Source organism: Halichoeres trimaculatus, unplaced genomic scaffold (assembly GCF_033239565.1).
Source record: "Halichoeres trimaculatus isolate MK-OKI-2021-1 unplaced genomic scaffold, fHalTri1.1 fHalTri1_scaffold_23, whole genome shotgun sequence".
Classification (NCBI taxonomy): Eukaryota; Metazoa; Chordata; class Actinopteri; order Labriformes; family Labridae; genus Halichoeres; species Halichoeres trimaculatus.
In genome coordinates, this window is record NW_027437201.1 from 22,000,984 (window position 1) to 22,022,888 (window position 21,905).

Below are 21,905 nucleotides of genomic sequence, written 5' to 3' on the forward strand. Positions count from 1 at the left end.
CTGACAAGAGCGGTGAGAGTGATTTCTTACTTAGAGCCATCTGATAGACCGTCCTCTTCTTATCAGGACCCTGTGAGGACTCGTATTCTGAGGAGGGAGGAGGAGAAGAGGATCAAACAGGCCGACTTTTAATTAGAGCTCGGGGGCTGATGGGGGTGAAGATAAAGGCTCGTACTTACCTGCTTTCTTTTTCCAAGGAGATGCAGCTGTGGCAAACAGAAACGGGGAAACAGGAGATTAGCTGTGACAGGAAGTGCCGTGTATCCGTGTGTATTAAACAGATGAAAGGGTGAATACATACTGGAGAAACATGGGATGGTGTGAATGCTGATGTGATGATAGGGAGGGAGATGGGAATGATAATGAGAGCACACGAGTCCATGAGTGTCCCACCTTTGTCCACTGCGTGCAGCACATTTAGTTCAGAGGAAAAAAAACAGGAAAATGATTAATCAGACGAGTATCACATTAATTGCTTCAGTATCTCTGATCTGGTGAAATGCTGTGTTCGTCCTCTTAAGGTAACAACGAGTGAGTAATGAAGCCTCTACATCAAACTCAGTCCAAGTAAAAAGAGCGATGTAATCCCACCTACACTGAATCAGTTCTGAGCTCTCTCTACATCAGTGTTTAAAGCTGCTGTAAGGAGGATCTGTTTTAATGTGACTGCAGCGCCACCTTCTGGCCTGCAGTCTCACACACACTGTCGGAAATTATTTTTAGTGAGGCATGTGTTTGTTTTGGAATTAAATAAAGATCCGATCAAAACAACTTTTCTTTGAAACGCGACAACAAGCAAACGTTATAGTAGCTGGCTAGATGTAGTGCTATCGGCAGCCTATGCTACGACATATCTGTAGGCTAATGTGACAACAAGCTAACTGTCAGTTTGTACAGTAGTTTAGTCGTTTATCCAAATGTATTGCTATCAGCAGTGTTAACCTAACCTTACTCTTCATTTTATTGATAGACTCTCAAGTAAAGAATCTGCTAATGTGACTGCAGCGCCACCTTCTGGCCCGGAGTGTCACGCACACTGTTGTAAAGATGTGACTTTTAACCAGGTGTTTGTTTTGGAACAATTTTTTTTGTTCAAGTCAACTTTTACCAGATACTACGCCACCAGCGCTCGTTTGAAACGTGACAACAAGCTAACAAAAGTTTCTACTGTATATCAGTAGCCAGCCATATGTAGTGCTGCTAGCAGCCCTACGCTTCAACATATCTGAGCTAACGTAGCCTCACTCTTCAGTTTATTGACAAGTTTGAACAGACCACTGCAGAATAACTGCTGACTGTGGGTTGGAATCAACAATAGCACAAACAGATTAGCCCTTTTAGCCTTTAGCTTGTGCTCTATCTCTCTCCTGTTTATCTTTCTTCTGTCTCTCTCTTCTGTCTTTTTTCTGTCTGACAGTTAGGCTCCAGTGTCCACCATCACAACAAAATTAATCACAGAAATCAAAAAGAAATCGAAACTTCATCAGCCACCGGGAGTTGTCATAGACTTAGACATGCTGTAAATCAAACCGGTGAAAGAAGCTACGTGGTAGCATTTTAAAACAACCTTTATTTGCACTGATGATCTCATTTTAAAGTGTGGATTACGATCAGGTATATATCTAGAAGAGACGTTTTCGAGATCACTCAGAAACTCCTTACAGCCCCTTTAATAATTAATGTAGTGTTTCCCTAACAGGACCAGAGCTGAACTGTAATCCTGCAGAGAAGCTGCAAACCTAAAAAGCTTTTCCAAATGTGTCCCCCTATAAAAAAAAATGCAAACCCATTTTTTTTACCTTTTCTTTCCAGACCTCCCCCCTCTTTGTCCCCCTCTATCATCTTACCCATGTCCTCCAGCTCTGATGTCATGGACTTGGATCGCAGGGCGATGGCAGGGGGAGTCAGTCTTTTCGTCTGCTGCGGGGCTGCCAAGGGAAGCAGGCCAAATGCAGACTTCATGTTTAGTATTCTCATATAAACATACGGTCGCCTATGACGACCACATTGCAGCAGGCTTTAGGCTGATGTAAACATGCAATCAGTTTAATTGTTACATCAACAGTAGATTTTAACGAGCTGCAGAGAAAACTTGACTCCCACCTCTTTTCCGAACTGTGTCCTCCAGTTCGGGGTTTCGAGCGACCATGACCACTTTGACCATGAGGCTGTTGCCGCCTTGTCGGATCATGTTGACCACCTGCCTGTGGCCGACTTTCACCACGTTCTGGCCATTTACCTGAGAGAGAGAGAGGGTGCTGCATCAGGATGAAATCACCAATCTTCAGATCCTACTCCTATAATCCTTTTATCCTATTTTTGACTTTTGCTGTAACAGATTTTCCTCCTAACATTTCTACTTGCAGCGTTTTAAATAGGTGCACCAGGAATTCGCACAGAGACAGTTCATCACCATCACAAAAGCCTGGGCAGCCACATAAGTGAGTCATATTAGGTTGAATACTAATGAGCAGTATGTGTCAGCTTTAATGGAGGCTTGACAATCACCAATTTGAGCTTTTAAAAATTACAAAATGGCTTAAAAGTCACTGCCTGTGCTGCTGATATTTGGTTGATGAAGAAAAGCTGCTTTAAGTAGAGCAATCCCTCACTAAGTCTGACAATAATGCACTGCTGGTGTAAAATATATTAATGAAACTTGAGGAGATCTACAGCCTGGTAAATTACACAATATACATATGCATTAAGTGAAGGATTGCACAAATAAAAGAGCTGTTAACTGAGGGTGTTTGTGGATTATGTAAGATTCACTGTGCTCACTGCTTTGAAAATCCCTTTGCCTCTCATTAGCAGGATAAACATCACACACACATGAAGTATACGAGAGCTGAGAGGAAGAACTTTATGTGTAATGAAATGTAAGTTTCTTTTGGCCTACTCTCTTCTTTTTGGCCTGCCGGTTTTATGTCCTTTAAATTCCTACATTTCCCAGACCGAGTTATAAAACTGTCACAGAAACTTTCCTCTACTCGTCACATTTGTTGGCAGAAAAAGCTCGAGTGTTGTAACAGTAATATTTGAATTCCTCACTCGATACATCATTTTAAGCCTCCTGTTGCTTATTGGACTTAGTGCAGGAGCTGTAGGAACTCTGACAGTAGGAAAATTTAAAGTGGCTGTTTAACTACTGAGTTATTATTCTAATGTTGTCAGTTATTTTAGCTCTAAAGCATGTATTTCAATGTAAAATAGGAATAAAACATAAAGCTAAAAGCACTGTCAAGGTTTCATGCCTTTTTAGTGTGTGTGTGTGTTACACATTCCATTTTCCCGCCTTCAGTGAGTCACATGACCAGCTGCACGGAACTCTCAATCATTGTGACATCATCACCAACTGCTGCCCACTCCGGAGTGAAATTGACTGAAGTTTTAGTCTCCTCATAGCTGCCACAATTTTGACCAAATCTCTCTAAAAAACAGATAATTTTGCAGTAAATTTTGCCAGAAATCTATCTGTGTCATTTTTAAAGCTGTGTAACTTTTACTTTTTGGGTAGAGGCCTTACTACCACAGCTTGTGTGGAGTTGGATCCTCCTCTCCCATTCATTCTAATAGGGGGAGCTGAAACGGCTTCTTCGGGTTCACTGACTTTGAGGGCTCGTCATTCGGAAACCATTCAAGAAACAAAAAAAACCTACACAAATTTTGTAAAGTAGAGCCTTTTTTGTCATCTAAATGAATTTCAAGCTGATACCATTTATGGCCTAGGAGAAGATAACTTTTGTTTGAGGTCCCAAAAATGTGTCCAAATTTTATTTTGAAAGAGAAATTGCGAGCTTCCTGTTTGAGATAGGTCAGGGATATCTGCACGTAGTTTGTGCGTCTCAATGAGACAAACATTTTGACATTGGTTTCATCTCTCAACGACATTCCCGCTGCTGTTAAGAGCTACTTTAGTGTGCATAAGTGGTGCATGAGAGCACATTTTAGTATGCTTGGGGTCAATTCTTTGTATCATATCGTATTTTAGGCTGAATCTGAGGTGTGTGCTGATTTTGGTGAGTTTTCAGCACATTTTAAGGGGTCAAATCCACTCCACAATCCTGTCCTTACCTCGATGAGGAAATCCCCCATCCTCAGGCCTGCCCTCCAGGCCACGCCCCCCTCATCGACAGATTCCAGGTACTGCAGCGCGGGGAACGCTGGCGTTGGAGTGAACTCCTCTATGGGAGTCTGGGCTGCAGAGGATGAAGCAGAAATGATGAGTGGAACAGAAAAGTGAGTTTGGAAAGAAGGTCAGACAGAGAGGATATGAAACTGAGCAACTGTAGAGACGGGACGCTATGAGTCGAATTTTTCATTTACCTTTGGCTCCTCTAAGCACAAAGCCAAATCCCTCATTGTCTTTCTTCTGTAGGAGCACTGTCTTCTCCTTAATGATGTAGTCACTTAAAGAAGGAGCAGAGGGGATGGGGAGGAGGTGATAAGGATGGACACAAGGAGAGAGGAAACAGGAATTAGAGCAAAGGAAAGGCATGTGGCTTCTTCAGAAACAGAAAAGTCTTATTGTCATGCAAATAACGCATTTTTATGAATGAGGAAAACAGGCACACTGCATCACATTATGAAATCACACTGCAGCAAAGGAAAGGTTGGCCTGAGTGTCACACAACAAGAGCTGGTGCACAAAGAGCTGATGGCAGGAGTACAGTTAGTGTCACAATGGGAGGAGGAGTGTATGATATGAGATGACACCCTTTACTATGGGCTAATCCACATAGAGCTGACGAGCGTTGGGCCGGGGGTGCGTGTGCATTAGAGGGATGTGCACACACACTTCACTGATAATGGAAACTGCACCTAAATCGCTGCATTCAGCACCTCTGGCAGCTTTAGCAAGGATGCTGCTGCACACATCCCAACGTGGCACTACTGGTCATACATGACACTTCAAATTATGTACGAGAAGCAGTCAGACAGGCCTTTAATCTGCCTCCACAAACAGCTCCTCGTGGTGGAAGCCTTGGGATCACAGACAACGGTGATGCAATCTTATTATGTCAATGCTGGAGTAGTGTAACAGCTGGCCCAGCGAGCTTCTTCATTATTCCATTACCATGTCTGCGACTTTTGGCCAAGCTGCTTTACAACCTCTCCTCTAATGTAGGATTGGTTAAATGGACTCCACACTCGCAGCCACGTCTCATGACTCACTTCTGGACCTGACTTTCTAACAATGTGGATTCACGCTGGTTTTGTTGGAGTCTGCAGCTTCAGCAGAGACCAACGGCTTCAAAGGAATTCCAGATATTTCTTTCCTGGATGTCTGATGAAGAAGTTGGTTTCTCAAAAACTTGAGAGAAGCCGACACTTGACAAATCAAAGTATTTGATTTCCTAGACAGGCTGAGCTCTGGATGGGAGTCCTACTCAAAGACTGGTCTATATTTATATCTATGGTCTGACTGCCAAAAGCAGGCAGTGAGAATGCTCTGGGTTTACTCAGGGATATAATTTCAACTGGGACTTCTGTTTGTTTTGTTCTCTCCTCCTTAAAAAAGGGAGTTTAGTCAGATTTTTGAAATGTCATGAGAGGCAGGATCTTTTTGTCCTTTCAGACACCACTTGCTCTCAGGATGAATACATATTTGGCCTTTCATTTCCAAAACCAGGTGGGGAAAATGCACAGCTGCATCCAGGGGTGGCGTTATGGGTGGGTCCAAAGGTCCTAGGCTCACCTTAAACTTTTCTTATAACTTTTATACATGTATTTTCAAATCAGTTTAAAAAGAGAATGGTAAAACTTTGTCACTCCATGTTGGTATTGTTAGCATTAGATGCTATGTGTAATTAAAATGAGCCATGTTTCTTAGCCTGTTGGAAAAAAAAAGTTATGAAACATTTAGCTTCATGAGGGCGGGATCAGAACATTATTTTGGGACCATTATTTAAACATGGTGAATGTCGTTGCTCTTACAGCTTAAAATGCAAATTAAAGCAGCTGTTAATGTGACTGCAGCGCCACCTTCTGGCCCGGAGTCTCACACACACTGTCGTAAAGATGTGACTTTAACCAGGTGTTTGTTTTGGAACAAATTTTCTGTTTTCAAGTCGACTTTTTACCAGATACAACGCCACGAGTGATGTTGTTTGAAACGTGAGAACAAGCTAACATAAGTTTGTATCAGTAGCCGGCCATATGTAGTGCACTCTACATTTTACTGATAGACTCTCAAGTTTGAACAGACCACTGCAGAATAACTGCTGGCTGTGGGTTTGAATCAACATTAGCACAAACAGTTTAGACCTTTTAGCCTTTAGCTCGTGCTCTATCTCTCCCCTGTTTCTCTTTCTTCTGCTCTTCTGTCCTTTTTCTGTCTGACAGTTAGGCTACGGTGTCCACCATTGCTACAAAATTAATCAAAAAGAAATCGAAACTTCATCAGCCTATATGGTGTTGTCATAGAGCCCCTTTAATCAAAATAATCTATTAACTCTTCTAACTCAAGGCCCAGCCTGAAATCCTGGCTCCATCCAACTTTTCCTACCCATTGCACACACCTTTAATAACTCATTTGTTTGTTAAGAAAACTTCTAAAGCTCTTTAAAACACCATCGCTCTGACTTACTTTTATGTTGCCCACTTAAATTTCCCAGCGTCTGGCAGAGGCGACTTCATTCTGCCTCCGCCACTCCTGAAACCCCCTGGTGTATTCTCCTACTAAAATAATAAGACTATAATATTATATCCCACACTCTCTTTCAACAGAGAGCCAGGAAGGTTTTGTGTGTTCAATCCGGCAGAGCATGTAATGAAGTTTGGCCGTGGAGCCACAGAGGTGCAGCAGAGTCATGAGCGATGGCCCGCAGGCCTGGAGATCCAGACTTTCGACACCGAGCTGTAACTTTAGCACCGAACAGACGATCGCTACTTTCCCCCTACTGAGGTCCGTTCCCTTGTGAGTTCTCCATCAATGTTACTGTTTCGCCAACGCACAGCCGCCTTCCAGCCATCTGCTCCTCACACCTCATTCCTTTTTTCTCTCACCCTGTCCTCCATCATGCTTTCCTTCTCTCCGGATCAAAGTAACACGGAGTGGGTGGCTCTCCAGCAGCAGGGGCAAACATGGCCTGCGCTGGGCCAGGCCGGGCTGGGCTGGGGCTGCCACTCCAGGTGTGTCTAAGTTGTGCTCCTCCTTAAGGTAACACTCCTGATGTCCTTCACATACATAAAGTCATCCACACGTCAGATTTGACCACAGCTGCCCGGCCAATTAAAGCCGTAAAAAGCACAAACATCCTGCTTAATCCCTGTTGGCTGGTAGGACACAATCTCTTTGAACTGGCTGCGTTAAAGCTGGAAGCCTACGAGAGACCAGAGTTATTATGTTCCCTCCTGAGTCATCCTCTCTTCCATCCACAATTACTGAGGGAAAAAAACAGCTTTTTAACCATTCATGTGCTGGGTGAACATGCAGATCGACTGCTCATGTGGGGACAATACCCACACACTGTCAGTGGATGGAGACGTGGACGGTGGATGAGCAGGGTGCATTCATTAATACATGTACAGAGAGATACTCCCACAGCATCAAGCGCTGTGACGTATACACTCAGATGTGAGAAATTTGTCAGTGTATACACTTGCATGCACACACACACACACACATGCAGAGAAATGACTGATATCTCATATTACAGCCTGAGAGGAGCTGATAAACCGCACTGAGGCTGTCAATCGACTTATTCACTTTCATCCTTCTGTACGGTCAAAAGACGTCACATTTATGATGAGACAACAAGACGCACAGACAGAAACGGGCTGTGACAGCAGCAGATATAAATGGGAAGCGCTGGTGAATGGAGGATATCTGCTTAAAGACATCATGAGTCAAAGAGAATGAAATACACCCACACTGTCTGACTGAAATGCATCAATATGTGCTCCCTTTCATGCACTAACACACACGGCGTTTAGACACACACACGGGAAACAAACATGCTGCAGAGTCTCCATTCAACAGCCACGTCCGTCCCCCCGGTTTTTCACATGCAGAGGAAAAAGAGAGATTTAAGACACACGCACGCCCAGAGACACACACGCACGCACAGGATACATAGCTTATTAGTCTATCTGTGAAAAGGCACGGCCTCTCAGTAGCATCATCTACCTCTCCCCTCTCTCCATTGTCCTCTCCTCACATCCATAGCCAGCCAATGAATGAGGAAACAGCCGCTACCTGTAAATGAACCACACGCTCCTGTTTCTGGGGCCCAGTGACGGCCACGAAGAAGAGAGGGAGAGAGAGAAATCTCTCTCTCCGCATCCCCCCATCGCCATGTCCCCCCCTCCTCCTCCTCCTCCTCTCTCTCGCGCACACTCTCCTCCACCACCACCACCACCTCCCTCCACCCTCCTCCTCCTCCTCCCGCCAGCGAGAGCTCAGAGAGTGGAGGAGGAGGAGTGTGAGAAGTGGGGAAAAGCAGGAGAGAGATAGACGGCGTGCTGGTCGGCGCCCGGCGTACTTCAGACGACGACTGACAACGAGAGGGAGAGACGGGCGGATAGCCTTTAAAACAGCAGGGAGGGTGTGTGTGTGTGTGTGTGTGTGTGTGTGTGTGTGTGTGTTGGTGCAAACTGGGGGAGCTTCTGGATGAAACTGGGAGATGTGGGGCTGGATTTGCGGCGTGGTGATGCGGGGGATGGGTAACGCCACCAGCAGAGAGCCTGCATTTGCACGTCCACCAACAGCTGATTCTCTGATTCACACACACATTAGCAAACTTTCCAGGCCGACACACACACACTCACACACACACTCCTGCTGGCTCTGTCTGTCTGTCTCTGAAACAGTAATTGACATTCTCCCTGCAGTGAGGGGAACACGCTCCGGATCACCTTGCTCTTAATTGAGCACCACTTCACCACGCTGCCGCAATTACGTTTAACCAACTTAGCTCAGGTAATATAACCCCGGTGGCGGCTATTTGCATTTGGAACACAAGTGCAGATGCATTAAAGTAAATGACAGTCAGAGTGCTCAGCTCAGAGTAACGTCAGCTGCAGAGAGAAGGAGCCTGTGAAACCCTGGGGTGGCCACTGGTAAGTCCCCCCTCCAGCCCGGGGAGCTAACCAGCGCTTGATGTCTCAGCCTCCTTATGACTCATCAGCAGGATGATGTATAAAGATGCACTCAGGCATTTTCACATCCAGCCTAACTCCCAAACAAACATGCAGAGCGTCTTCATACACGGCTGCAGCTGCCTGGGGCTGAGCTGCAGCCTCAGACAGATGCTGCGGAGCAGGAGGAGAGCCCCGGCTCTACCTCTCATTATGACATTACTGTGTTAGAGGGGAGAGGGAGGCATGTGGATGGAGGTATCAAAGTGACAAGCACATTCATGTGGTGGAGCCAGAAAGGAGCAGAGCTGAAAATGACATGGCTGCTCAAAAACAACAGAAGACAAGCACAGCTCAGGATCAGCACACCGCAAAAAACTGAAATCATATCAAGTGTTTTTATCTTATTTTAAGTAAAAATTGTGTTATTATATCAAGATATGAGCCACATTCACCTGATCAGTGCAGAAAAACGTCTTGTTTCAAGTTATTTAAAGACAAAAATGAGATCTGAATTGCTGTAACAAGTTTAAAAAAAATCAGCCAATGGAACAAGAGAAATTTGCATGAAAATTTGCTTGAAACTAGAATAATGTCTTAAAACAAGTAACTTTTCTCTTGTTCCATTGGCAGTTTTTTTTCTTGTTACAGCAATTCAGACCTTATTTTTGTCTTTAAATAACTTAAAACAAGACATTTTTCTGGACTAGTCAGATGAACGTGGCTCATATCAAGTATAAAAGGACAATTTAGTCTTCAAATAAGACAAAATCACTTGATAAGATTCCAGCTTTTTCCAATGCAGTAAACACACACATGCTGCCAGGGATGGGAATTAAAAAAAAACAGTTCCTCATCGTTTGCCTTTGTTCTTAACAATTCCCTTTAGGGGTCAGTACCGAATTACGTACTTTTCTAGGTACCAACCAAGTTCTGTCAAAAGTACCCAGTACAGATTTACACAGAATCAAAAGGTACCATGTTTAGGTACCCAAAAGCATCCTTGTGACTGTGAGGGAGTGGAAGAGTTGGAGATATTCCACGCTGGACACGAACACAGCACTGCAAGGTTATATACTGAGGAATAAATACAGTAAACTGAAAAAAAAATTATACTTTACTATTAAACAAACTGATCATTTTTACCACATTAACACAAAAAATTGGTACTGTTGAGTACCGGTACCAGTTGCCAGGTGCCAGGCATCGGTACCATATTGTTACAAATGTGAAAGGTACCCATCCCTGATTCCCTTTTTGGCTCTTTACACTACACTGAAGCTGCTGGTCCTTACGTCGACTAGTCTGCAAAAGCTACCTTAGCATAGCAGTTAGCTAACAGTTTCCCATGAAAACTCTGATTCAGCATTTTTAGCTTGAAGTTTTTCTAAAGAACTGAACACACAAGAAATGATCATTACACTCTGACACCAGATCCTTATTCAACACATTCAACGTGGTTTAAATCTCCTTATCTACCAAAAACATTCGTATACTATTGTTTTCGGAAAAGTAATTCAGAAAGATTCCATTCGGACAGACGAAAAACTCCTCATGTAACCTTGGCTAATGTCTATGTTCGTGTACCTCCAATATGGCAGCACATTTGGGAACTTACCAAACCATGACGTCAGTGCATAGGGACAACTCTAAATGTTGAAACACTCATAGGTAAATGAAAAAAAAGGGTAAAAGGAGGCTCATGGCTGGCTTCATAACTACGGCAAGGTTCCAAACAACTGAAACATGTGCTGTAACGACTTCTAGACACTAGATGGCAAACTTCAGTCAATAAAGTTTACCAAAACGGTACATCAACATCACGTGACGTACTATTTTGATTCCTCTCTATATATTACTAGGGATGCACCAATATTAACATTTTTGCTGATACTGATAGTTGATATTAAAATTGCTGTTATAGCCGATAACCGATATTATCCAATAATTTTACTGATATTAACCGATATTAACCGATATTTTTACTGATATTAACAGATAATAACCAATATTTACCGATATTTACCGATACCAATATTGGTTGAAAAAAATTTGAACGACTGAGATGATATTTCGAGGTAGTTCAGAGTGAAATAGTGGTGCAATCGTGAGAAAAGACGACCATGGAGAGGATCAAAGGATGAAGCGCCCGAGATAAACGTGATCAAAGTCTGTTTCATAAAAGAAGATAGTCTACTCTTCTTGGGTAGTTTTGGTGTTTACATAGTCAGAGAAAACAAGATTATTTGGGTCTTGAAAGATCATTCAAGATGCTCTGAAAATGGCCGGCAGCCAATGAGTAAATATCGGCCGATACCAATATATATTTCATCCCTCATATTTACGTCCAGACATATCAAGATCCAGTAACCAATTTCATATTTATTTACTTATAAAATCAATAAACGTTATGACACAAAAAACCTGTGAAGCTACTTTTTGTATGGAGAAATTTCACAGGAGGAACTGATAAAGAATCGGATCGATAAGAGGACTGGTATCAATGAAATCCTATCAATACCCTTCCCCACAAGCTGCACAGAGGAGGACAATGAGGCGCGATAGCTGACACAACAAAGCACTAACACACACATATGCACAAACAAACAAAACAAATGTGTGTCTGTGCTGGTTCAGTCACCTCCAGTGGCCTCATTGTGTTTTCTGACAGTAATAAACCTCAGGGCAGACAACTCAGCTGCTGCACACACTCATGTGACAACCCACAGCTACGACTCTATCAGAGGCAGCGGCTGGTCTGGATTATTTTAGCTTTATTAGACCCATCTATTTCAAATATGGTATCCTGTTCAGGGCAGGGACCAGCATCCATCCCATCATGCTTTGGGAGAGAGGTCAGGGTAGATAATCACCTCTGCTTTCACAGTAAATTAAACATTTCTTTTCAGCGTTTGTGTTGAAGGCAGCAGATTTAGTTTCCTGGAGGATTTAGATGTTAGTAGGCTGGAAGGATTACAGCAACTTTTCTTACCTCGGCCCATCCGTGCCGTCGTAAGCTCCGACAGTGACGTTACGGAAAAGCTTCCTCTTTGCCTTCTCGCTCCGCGTCTCTGCAAAGCACGGCATGTGTTTAATTTGAACCTTCAGCTTCAGTCATGACACCTTCACTTTCTCTTTTTTTTTTGCAGAAGTGTTGAGACTTCAGTGCAAACACGCAAATGAGTGAAATATGTTAACACCCAGTGTTTTTTTTCCTGTCTAATGCATGGCATATGGTTTTCTTGCTGCGTGAACAGTGCAGCTGTGAAAAAAGGAAAGAAGTGCTATACATGTGCTGCTGTCTGCTGCAGGAGGGCCTGCTGGGAACACGAGGGTGACATGTGTTGTGTGTTACAGTGACGTAAAGGATAATTCCAGCCTGAGGGAGATTTTAACCCATTTTTCAGCTCGATTTTTTTCTAACCTAATGTTCTCTTTTTTCCCCATTGTCAGGTGTTAATGACTGACCTATTGACTCTTTAACCTCATTATCAAAAGCAAACTTAAAACCCACCTTTATAGTCCAGCTTTTAACTGAGTTTTACCTATTTATCAACATAAGTTCTGAATTTATTCTGTTGAAAGGCAAAACATTTTAATGTTTCAGAGTTTTATATTTATCTTTTTATTTTTTGTTTGAATGTAATCATTTATCTTCTTATTTACTTCACTGCTGCTAGCAGCTTTTTATTTGTGTATTTTAAAGTTTTAGTATTACATCATTTTCTCTAATACTGCTTTAGTGTTTTAGTGTTTCATTATCTTTTTTGTTTCTTTTAATTAAGTTGTTTTATTTTCTTTTCTCAAGTTAAAAATCTTACTTTACCTTCAGTTTCTCCTTGTTAAGGTCAATGTGCACTAGGCAATGGGAGTTGTCGGGGCACTTATTAATTTATTCATTTAATTATCAATTTATTCATCCATTTAAATAAAATATATTTTAAATTTTTATTTTTTTATTGATCTAACAATTTTTAACAACAAAAAAAGAATAATTACATTTTTATAGTAATAATTAAAATAATAACAACAATAATAATAATAATCATTATTATTATCATTATTATTATACCTTTTGTTTTCTATCAACTTTTTACTTCATCAATACATATTTATTTATATATTAATACTTAATTTCTAAAATATTTATTTATGTATCTTTATATTTTTAATATAATAATAGTAATAATAATAATAATAATAATAGTAATTAAAAATAATATAAATAATAATAATAGTTATAAAAAAAAATTATAATAATAATAATAATTATGATAATAATAAAAATAAGATTATTATTAATGATTCTATTTTTATTATAATAATAATCATTATTATCATTAAACCTTTTGTTTTTTATTTCCTTTTGATTTCATAAAAACATATTTGCTTGAATATTTTTTCATCCATCCAATCAAATATAATGTTTTTTAAATATTAATTTCTCTAATTTTAATATTATAATTATAATGATAATGATTATTACTATTATAATTTTAATGTTTGCTTTCTGTTAACTTCTTATTTTCTTTTAGTCAAGCACTTTTTTTCTACATCTTTGTATGAAAAGTGCTTTATAAATAAGGCCTAATGGTTGATTGATAAAGAGATATATCTACAATAAATTCATTCACCACAATAAAATGAATATTATTAGAGGGAAACCACACTCTATGTCAACAACAAAATATGATTTTTATATTTACTAATTTTTATATCAATATAATGTAGATGAGACTCCTGATAGTTATACATCACCTGTTCGATTGGTGAGACCTCCCACCTCCTCCACACAGTCTGAAGGAAACCATCCAGTCCGACCCTTCACCGTGCCCTCCCAGTATCCCCCCTCCCCTACACTCAACACTGAGACACACACAGAGGGAGAAACACAGACAGAGAAATGGACAGAAGTTAATTTCAGTAGTAAATCCACAGTCACTGTGAATAATAATCTGTCTCTCAGAGCAGAAGGAGAAGCAGGTTTTGCTTTGGACTGACTTTGTTTTCTTTAACTTGTTTACAAACGAGTACTCCTGAATTCTGTTGACTTTTTGGATGGAGAGGCTGATATTTATTTCACTTCAGGTGCACACTAAATCAGATTATCTGCAGATTAGATCAGTTTACCCACTTATCCTTCGACGAACTCAAACACTTGAATGCCGGTGTTGGAGCAGGCATTACTCCATCTCACCTTTGACTTTGTCTCCTTTGCTCAGTGAGAGCTCTCGGTCTCCACTCGCAGAGTGAGCGCGAGTAGCCACGTACACTCGCCCTGGCACAGCACTGTACATACGCTTCATCTGACCTCCGCCGCTGCCCGCTGAGGTCGCACTACACGGAGAGAGAGACAGAGAGGGAGATAAGATAAGTGTTGCACACTGTGGAAAACAAGTTAGACAAAGTGAGACGACATACAGCTTGTCAGGCACCAGCAGAGACAGTCAGCCTCTGACTCACACTCACAAGTCATACCAAGAGAACAGATCCATGCTGCTATTCTGCACTGACACAGTGTCTCACATGCAGAAAGTCAAAGAGCTGCTATCCTGTGCTTCAGTGATAAAACAAAAATCTAGAAAAAGTCTCCCTTCTAGATATATGCCTGATCCCAATCCACATTTTAACATGAGACTATCAGCACTTATATAGGTTATTTTGAAATACTACTTCTTAGCTTCCTGACTGGATTGATTTACGGCACGTCTAAGTCTCTATGACAAAACCACGTCGGCTGATGAAGTTTCGATTTCTTTTTGATTTCTATGATTAATTTTGTAGTGATGGTAGACACTGGAGCCTAACTGTCAGACAGGAAAAGGACAGAAGAGCAGAAGAAAGAGAAAAAGGAGAGAGATAGAGCACGAGCTAAAGGCTAAAAGGGCTAAACTGTTTGTGCTAATGTTGACTCCAACCCACAGTCAGCAGTTATTCTGCAGTGGTCTGTTCAAACTTGAGAGTCTATCAATAAAATGAAGAGTGAGGTTACGTTAGCTCTGATTGGTAGATGACTGGCAGGACATAACCAGGATTCACTGACGTTACACATTACAGACATGTCTTAGAGCACCGGGCTGTCAGTGCACTGCAAAATCTGAAATCTTATCAAGTGTTTTTGTCTTATTTTCAGTTGAAAATTCCTTTTAGACTCAATATGAGCCAAATTCACATGACCAATCCAGAAAAATGTCTTGTTTGAAGTTATCTAAGGACAAAAATGAGGTCTGAATTGCTCGTAACCAGTAAAAAAATCTGCCAATGTAACAAGAGAAAAGTTACTTGTATTAAGACATTATTCTAGTCTCGAGGAAATTTTCAAGCAATTTTTTCTTGTTCCATTGGCAGATTTTTTTACTGGTTACAAGCAATTCAAACCTCATTGTTGTCCTCTGATAACTTGAAACAAGACATTTTTCTGGATTGATAAGTTGAAAGTGACTCATATCGAGTATAATAAGACAATTTTTACTTAAAAAAAGACAAAAACACTTGATAAGATTTCATTTTTTTGCAGTTTAGAGCAGGGGTGGCCAACTAGTCAGAGACCAAGAGCCACAAAAATGACCGTGATACTACAGAGAGCCACGTCACGCACGTGGTCTTACAAACACACTTCCTCTCACACATAAACAAATTGACAAGATGAAAATCAATACATTTACAACTTTCAAAGCCAGATTTATTGTGTTTGTAAGTGTGTTTCATACTAGAGAAGAGAAACTGAAACCTAAGTATCAATCTGTACACCCAAACATTGATCAACACTGATCCCAACGTTGACATCAGTATATCAATATTTTTGAATGATCGGCACGCCACTACTCTTTACTATATATACATATATTTTTATGAATGGATCGAAGAGCCGCACACTGAAAGGCAAAGAGCCACATGCGGCTCCTAAGCCACAGGTTGGCCACCCCTGCTGTAGAGCTACACATGGAAGGCTACTAAACTACTGTACAAATTGACAGTTAGCTTGTTGTCACGTTAGCCTACGGACATGCTGTAGCACCGGGCTGCCGATAGCACTACATATAGCAGGCTACTATGTTTGCTTGATGTCACATTTCAAACCTTAGCGCTACGTAACTGTACTGATAAATACCTTACCTAAAAAATTGTTTTGATCCAATTTCTATTTAATTCCACAACAAACACACTTTGCTAAAAGCCATTACGGCAGAGTGCGTGAGACCCCGGGCCAGAAGGTGGCACTGCAGTCACATTAAATTAGATCCTCCTCATAGCAGCTTTAATATATGAGGACTCTGTTTCAGTTTAGTCTCATTCAAGCTCCTCTTCCCGGACACCACCACTCATTCACAGTGAGCTCGAGCTTTAAAAAAGCAGACTGGTACCTCCTCTGTACAACTGCAAAACTAATTTCTTTCCCCAGTGACCCTTGGCTCACATCAGCATCTTAAACTTGTCATTGTAAGCATGTTAGCACGCTGATGTTAGCATTTAATACAGAACTGCTAGCATGGCTGTAGACTCCCTCAAAGTCTTGCACATTTTCAAAGTGTCTCTGGAGCTTTCGTTTAGCCCTTTGTCACTTTTAAATCTTGTTGAGGGCATGATTAACCCATCCATCTCTGTTGCCTTGCAGGACGTAAAATATGTGGCTTTATTGCAGTTTAAAATAGCACCCAGAAACTGGGAGGTAAACTGACAGACCTGGTGTTGTCTCCTTACCCCTGTCTGCCTCTGGGCTGCCGGTGCCTCTCCTCTGTGTCGCTCTGGCCTCCTCTTCCTCGAGAGGGAGACCGAGTGCGGTTTCTAGGGCTGCTGGAGCTTCTCATGCCAATAGACGCTCTGCGCTGGCCCTGGGAGACGACATCAAGTCCCATGAACATTGAACTAAATCTGATCTTCAAACATTTTAATAAAAAGACAAATCAGTGGCTTCACATCCACTCAGTGTCCTCCTGTACCTGTCCTGGGTTGGGATTGGCTGCAGTCTTGTTGGGCTGGGCCAAGGGGTCGGACTGGGTCATGGTGTTATCGCTGTTAGCGCGCAGGAGGGGGTGGGAATGAAGTAAGGGGAGAGGCAGGGTGTAGGAGCTCTCTTTGCGCTTGGGAACATACTTTGGTGATTCCAAAAAGGGCACTGAGGACAGGAGGGTGAGGATGACCAGTGAGGAAGTGGAGGGGAGAGGGTGAGAGGGTGAAATGAGGGAGAAGTCAGGTGACTGTACGGGCTACAAAACACACAGCATGCGAGGTGCGGCTTGGCTGCGACACTTGATAGCTCCATCAGAGGAGTAAAATCTTACCTATGTCAGAATCTTTGTGGTTTTTGATGATTTCCCCAAGTTCAAAGTGACCGGACAGAACGGCTAACTGCAAATACAGACACAAGATGGTAAAGCTGAACTCAATGTGATCATCATCATGTTTGTTCTTTTGTTGTTGGTAAAATCTTTCTTTAGTAAAATCAGGCAGGAGTTTTGGCACACTTTGATACATCATCAAATACCAATCTCAAATTTGGCAAATGTTTGTGTTTTTTATTTATTCTGTTCAATTTTTATTTATTTATTTTTTATTCAGTTTTTTCTTGTTACATCAACCCTCTTAACATCCTTTTTATTCTTTTATATATTTTATTATATATATTCTTATATTTTTTTTTTCTTTTTACTTTTATTTATCTATTTTCATATTTTTGCATACACATTATTTTTTTAAATTGTAAAATCTTACTCTATTTAAATATAAATTTATTTTCATTTAAATAGTATTTATATAATTTTATTCTTATACTAATAATGATAATAAAATTTGGCAAATGTCTGTGTTGTTTATTTATTCTATTCAATTTTTATTTTATATATTTTTTTCTCATTACATCAACCCTCTTTACATCCTTTTTATTCTTTTATATATTCTTTTTTATTTTATATATATATACATATACTCCTTTTACTTTTATTTATCTATTTTCTTTTTTTTGCATACGCATTCTTTTTTTAAAATATATAATCTTACTCTAGTTATATATAAATTTTATATTTTCACTTTTATATTATTTTCACTTTAATATTATTTATATCCATTGTTTCTTATAATAATAACAATAATTATCATTATTATCATTATCATCATATTAAAGATAATAATCTAAGAAGGATTTGTTGTTGTAGTTTAGTGACCTGGTTTGAACATGAGGTGTAACCGTAGCCTGTATAAAGAGCAGACAGCAAGGCGCCGTATTTCACCACTGAACAGCTTCGAAGCTAGCTATGGCAGTCAGCGTCTGCACAGTAGAGGCTGTGAGGGACTTAGAGAGAATCTGAGTGGAGCTGGGTGGCAAAAATTTGTATTTTTTTTTCTTTGGAGAGTCTAATCTCATCTTGGCTTTACCTCCTGACATATTTTACAATCCCCCTAAAAATACACAAGAACAGCAGCTGTCAATCATCGTTACACGTGATGCAAAGCCTTGTTTTTAACGTCTTATAACTAATGAAAATGAAACTTTTCAGGAAAAAAGAGGACTTGAACACAAGGCAGGAAAATAATATCTTCAAATCACCACAACAATCAGACGTGAGAAACATTTCTGCGAGGTGTACTAATTTTTTCAAGTTTGACCACAGCCCATCTAGAATGACTGGTAAGATGGATTTTTTTGACCTATACTGCAGCCAGCCACCAGGGGGAGCAGTTTTTGTGGCACTTCTAAAATCAAACAGTTTTTTTTATTTTATTTAGAGTGCCTGACTTCCTGCTCCGTCAAGAATACGAGTCGAACCAGTGAAATTTCTGGGACTCTGGCTTCAGGAAGTGGACACATACAGTTCATCCTGAGACTTGAACGACTAACCTGGAAAGGAGTCTGACCGTGCTTGTTCTTGGCTTCCTTGTTGGCTCCTCTATACAGAAGAACACGGACACAGCTTTCCTGGTAATTCACAAAGAGGGAGTGAGAGGTTAACACCGGCAGGTTGGAAAGCTCGCAGATACTTATTATAGCAATAATATTTCATACAGAGGGTCTGTTTTCATACTCGCCTTGTTGTACAGGGCAGAAATGTGGAGAGCGGTGTTCCCTGAGGCATTTTGAGAAGAGGTGTCTGCCCCATAAAACAGCAGATGCTCCAAGTGCTGGGCGAAGCCGTTCTGGCACGCCTTTTAATATCAAGAGTGTGATAAAAACATCCACGTATTATAAGTATGAGAGAAGACGAACAGAGAAGTTAAAGTGATTTCACGTCTGCCTGTTTTTTCAAATCAAATTAAGCAGGAAAGAGGAGAAGATGAAGGATATTGAAAGAGAGACATCAAGAACAAGAAAAGGAAATAGTACATCTTATACTGTGTTTTAGATTCATTATCACTTCAACAGAAAAACAGGTCAGAGCCAATTATGTTGCACCATGGTGGGAAAGAAAGGAAATGAAAGAAAGAACATTACAGCAACACAAATGAGTCTTCAGCAGCCTGTGAGGGTTCCTCAGACTTTTCTGCAGAGACTGAAATATCACAAGATATGAACAAAGTAAAGAAAGATAACACACGGCGCGGCAAAACCAAAATAAAATGCCATGACAACCGGCTCGCAGCACAAACTCAGATTTTACAGAATGTCACAGGGATATAAGAGAGGCGATGCAGCGAGTGCTCGGTAAGAAAGAGAAGCTTTCTTATCACGTTACTCTGTGCATCGGCCTCTGAAAGGCTGGTGAGGATGATGAGGATGAAGGGTACCTTGTGTATTTCTTCCATTCCAAACTCTTCTTCATCCCTGTGCTATGGAGAGAGACAAGGAGGGGAGGAAGGGGAGAGATGAGTGAGGGAGGTGCAGAGGAGACGCAGGGTGAGGACGGTGAACCAGAGATAAGACAAACACGATGGTGGTGGAGTTCACGTGAGCGCAGACGAGGCCCAGAGACGCTTCACATGGAAACATGAAGGGAAACATGAAACCACAAGGGGGCGATGAGGACGGACTAGTTTTCTGTATTTTCTGAGTTTACTGTGGCGCTAACGCTCATCTCTGCACTGATACCTGGTGGGACTCGTCCCAGCCGTTCTCGTCTCTGGTGCCCAGCTTCGCCCTGTAGTACAGCAGGGTCTCACAGCAGGAGGTGTCGCCCCCTGTCAGTACAGTGTGGTACAGCGGGGTCAGGCCACAGCGGTCTTTGTAATCTGGAGACGCTCCGAGGGACAGGAGAGCCTGGAGAGAAGCAGAACAAAAGCTTCACATACAGTCTGTGTGGGCGTACGCTGCATAATGTGTTGATACAGTTTAAACAAATAAACACACACCAGACAGAGAGGAATAAAAGAATACAGATTTATATGGCTGGGCCTTACTTTTACGTGTTCAGGATTGAGCTCATAGATTGAATTATATTTGTCACAAAATAAGTTTTCCTTGATAGAAATATGAGACATTGTGACCTGCAGCATTGTCCTGTTGAAAAACCCAGCGTTTTTTTATTTTTTTTAAATTCATTTTTTCTTTTTATTTATTTTTTATTTTGTTTTATTTTTTTATTTGATTTTATTATATATATATATATATATATATATATATATATATATATATATATATATATATATATATACATATATATATATATATATATATATATATATACATATATATATATATATATATATATATTTTTTTTTGTTTTATTTTTATCTATAAAAAAAAAAAGAAAGAAAGAAAAGAAAACCCAGCTGTTCCCATACAGACCAGGGCCCTCAGTCATGAAGGATGCCCGCTGCAACATCTGCTCGTAACCAGCTGCCGTTTGACCACCCTGCTCCACCTGAAGCTCCAGTGTTCACTGAATGAAAAAGCCCAGATCATGATGGACCCCCTCCACTGTGCAAGTTAGAAAACATCTCTGGTGGGATCTCCTCGTCATGCCAGTAACGTTGAAGCCATCTGGATTGTCAAGGTTACATTTTCTCAACAGAGAATCAAACTTTTTTCCACCTTTTCAATGTCCCAAGATGCTCCCTGGCAAAGTCTAAACGGGCAGTTTTAATTAGGGTGTCTTGACGAACGGCCAATCAGATCCTCCGGCTCAGTGCAGGTGTAATTTTTTGGAGTCTTTTTTTACTTTTTTGTCCCATAATGCTTAGGATCCTACAGAAAACGTAGAATGACTGTCTTACTGCGTCCAACCTCAGCAGTAGTGGCACGATGTGAGAGGCCTTGCTTATGCAGCTCGACGATCAGACCACATTGAAGAGACAGCTTCTTAGCTTTAGCCATCAGGAGGGACTGACCATGTGAATGCCTGACAGGAAATGAACATTTGGAGCAGATTTTGTCTTTAATAGCCTGTGGTCTTTAACTTTTAATCAGCTGATCAACAGCCTATTTCAGTGGTTTTTTTAAATTACAAGTTCCAAATGTATTTTGTCACACTCTCCCTTCTTGCTTTTGCATATTGTGGCTCTGCTTTAACAAACTGAATCTCTAAAATTTACTCACTAATTCTTAGTATTTCAGGCACCATGAACTGTTTGTACTCTTTGTTTAGAGCATTTAAACTGGCCCTTTACTTTTGGAAACTTCTGCAGCCAGAGAACATGAGTTCTTCTGATAATCTGTCGTTTAATTCTGCCCTGCTTGAAAGCGTTTGTGAACCATGAGCATGCGACTTTGATCCAAGCTCCTCACCAGCAGCCCAGCGTGATTATGAGCCCTCACAGCTTTGTGCACCGCTGTCAGGCCGTCTCTGCTTCTGAAGTCCAAATGAGCGCCGCCCTGAACCAGCGCCCTGATGCCCTCCACTGAGAGGCCGGACTGTGCAGCCACAGAGAGAGGGGTCTCTGACACACGGAGGGGA

The 21,905-nt window shown here is 41.0% G+C and overlaps 1 protein-coding gene across 1 annotated transcript in view; it reads right to left on the reverse strand.

Moving 5' to 3' along the window:
• The window catches only part of LOC141784782 (SH3 and multiple ankyrin repeat domains protein 1-like), a 59,782-nt gene that overhangs the window by 9,234 nt on the left and 28,643 nt on the right, over positions 1–21,905 (reverse strand). Inside the window, 17 exon segments of the mRNA XM_074662647.1 lie at positions 31–87; positions 180–206; positions 1,848–1,928; positions 2,104–2,239; positions 4,075–4,199; positions 4,327–4,409; positions 12,074–12,152; positions 13,840–13,947; positions 14,279–14,418; positions 16,783–16,913; positions 17,022–17,197; positions 17,364–17,430; positions 18,917–18,994; positions 19,105–19,221; positions 19,801–19,842; positions 20,102–20,269; positions 21,737–21,888. Of these exon segments, the coding sequence (XP_074518748.1) occupies positions 31–87; positions 180–206; positions 1,848–1,928; positions 2,104–2,239; positions 4,075–4,199; positions 4,327–4,409; positions 12,074–12,152; positions 13,840–13,947; positions 14,279–14,418; positions 16,783–16,913; positions 17,022–17,197; positions 17,364–17,430; positions 18,917–18,994; positions 19,105–19,221; positions 19,801–19,842; positions 20,102–20,269; positions 21,737–21,888 (1,767 nt within the window).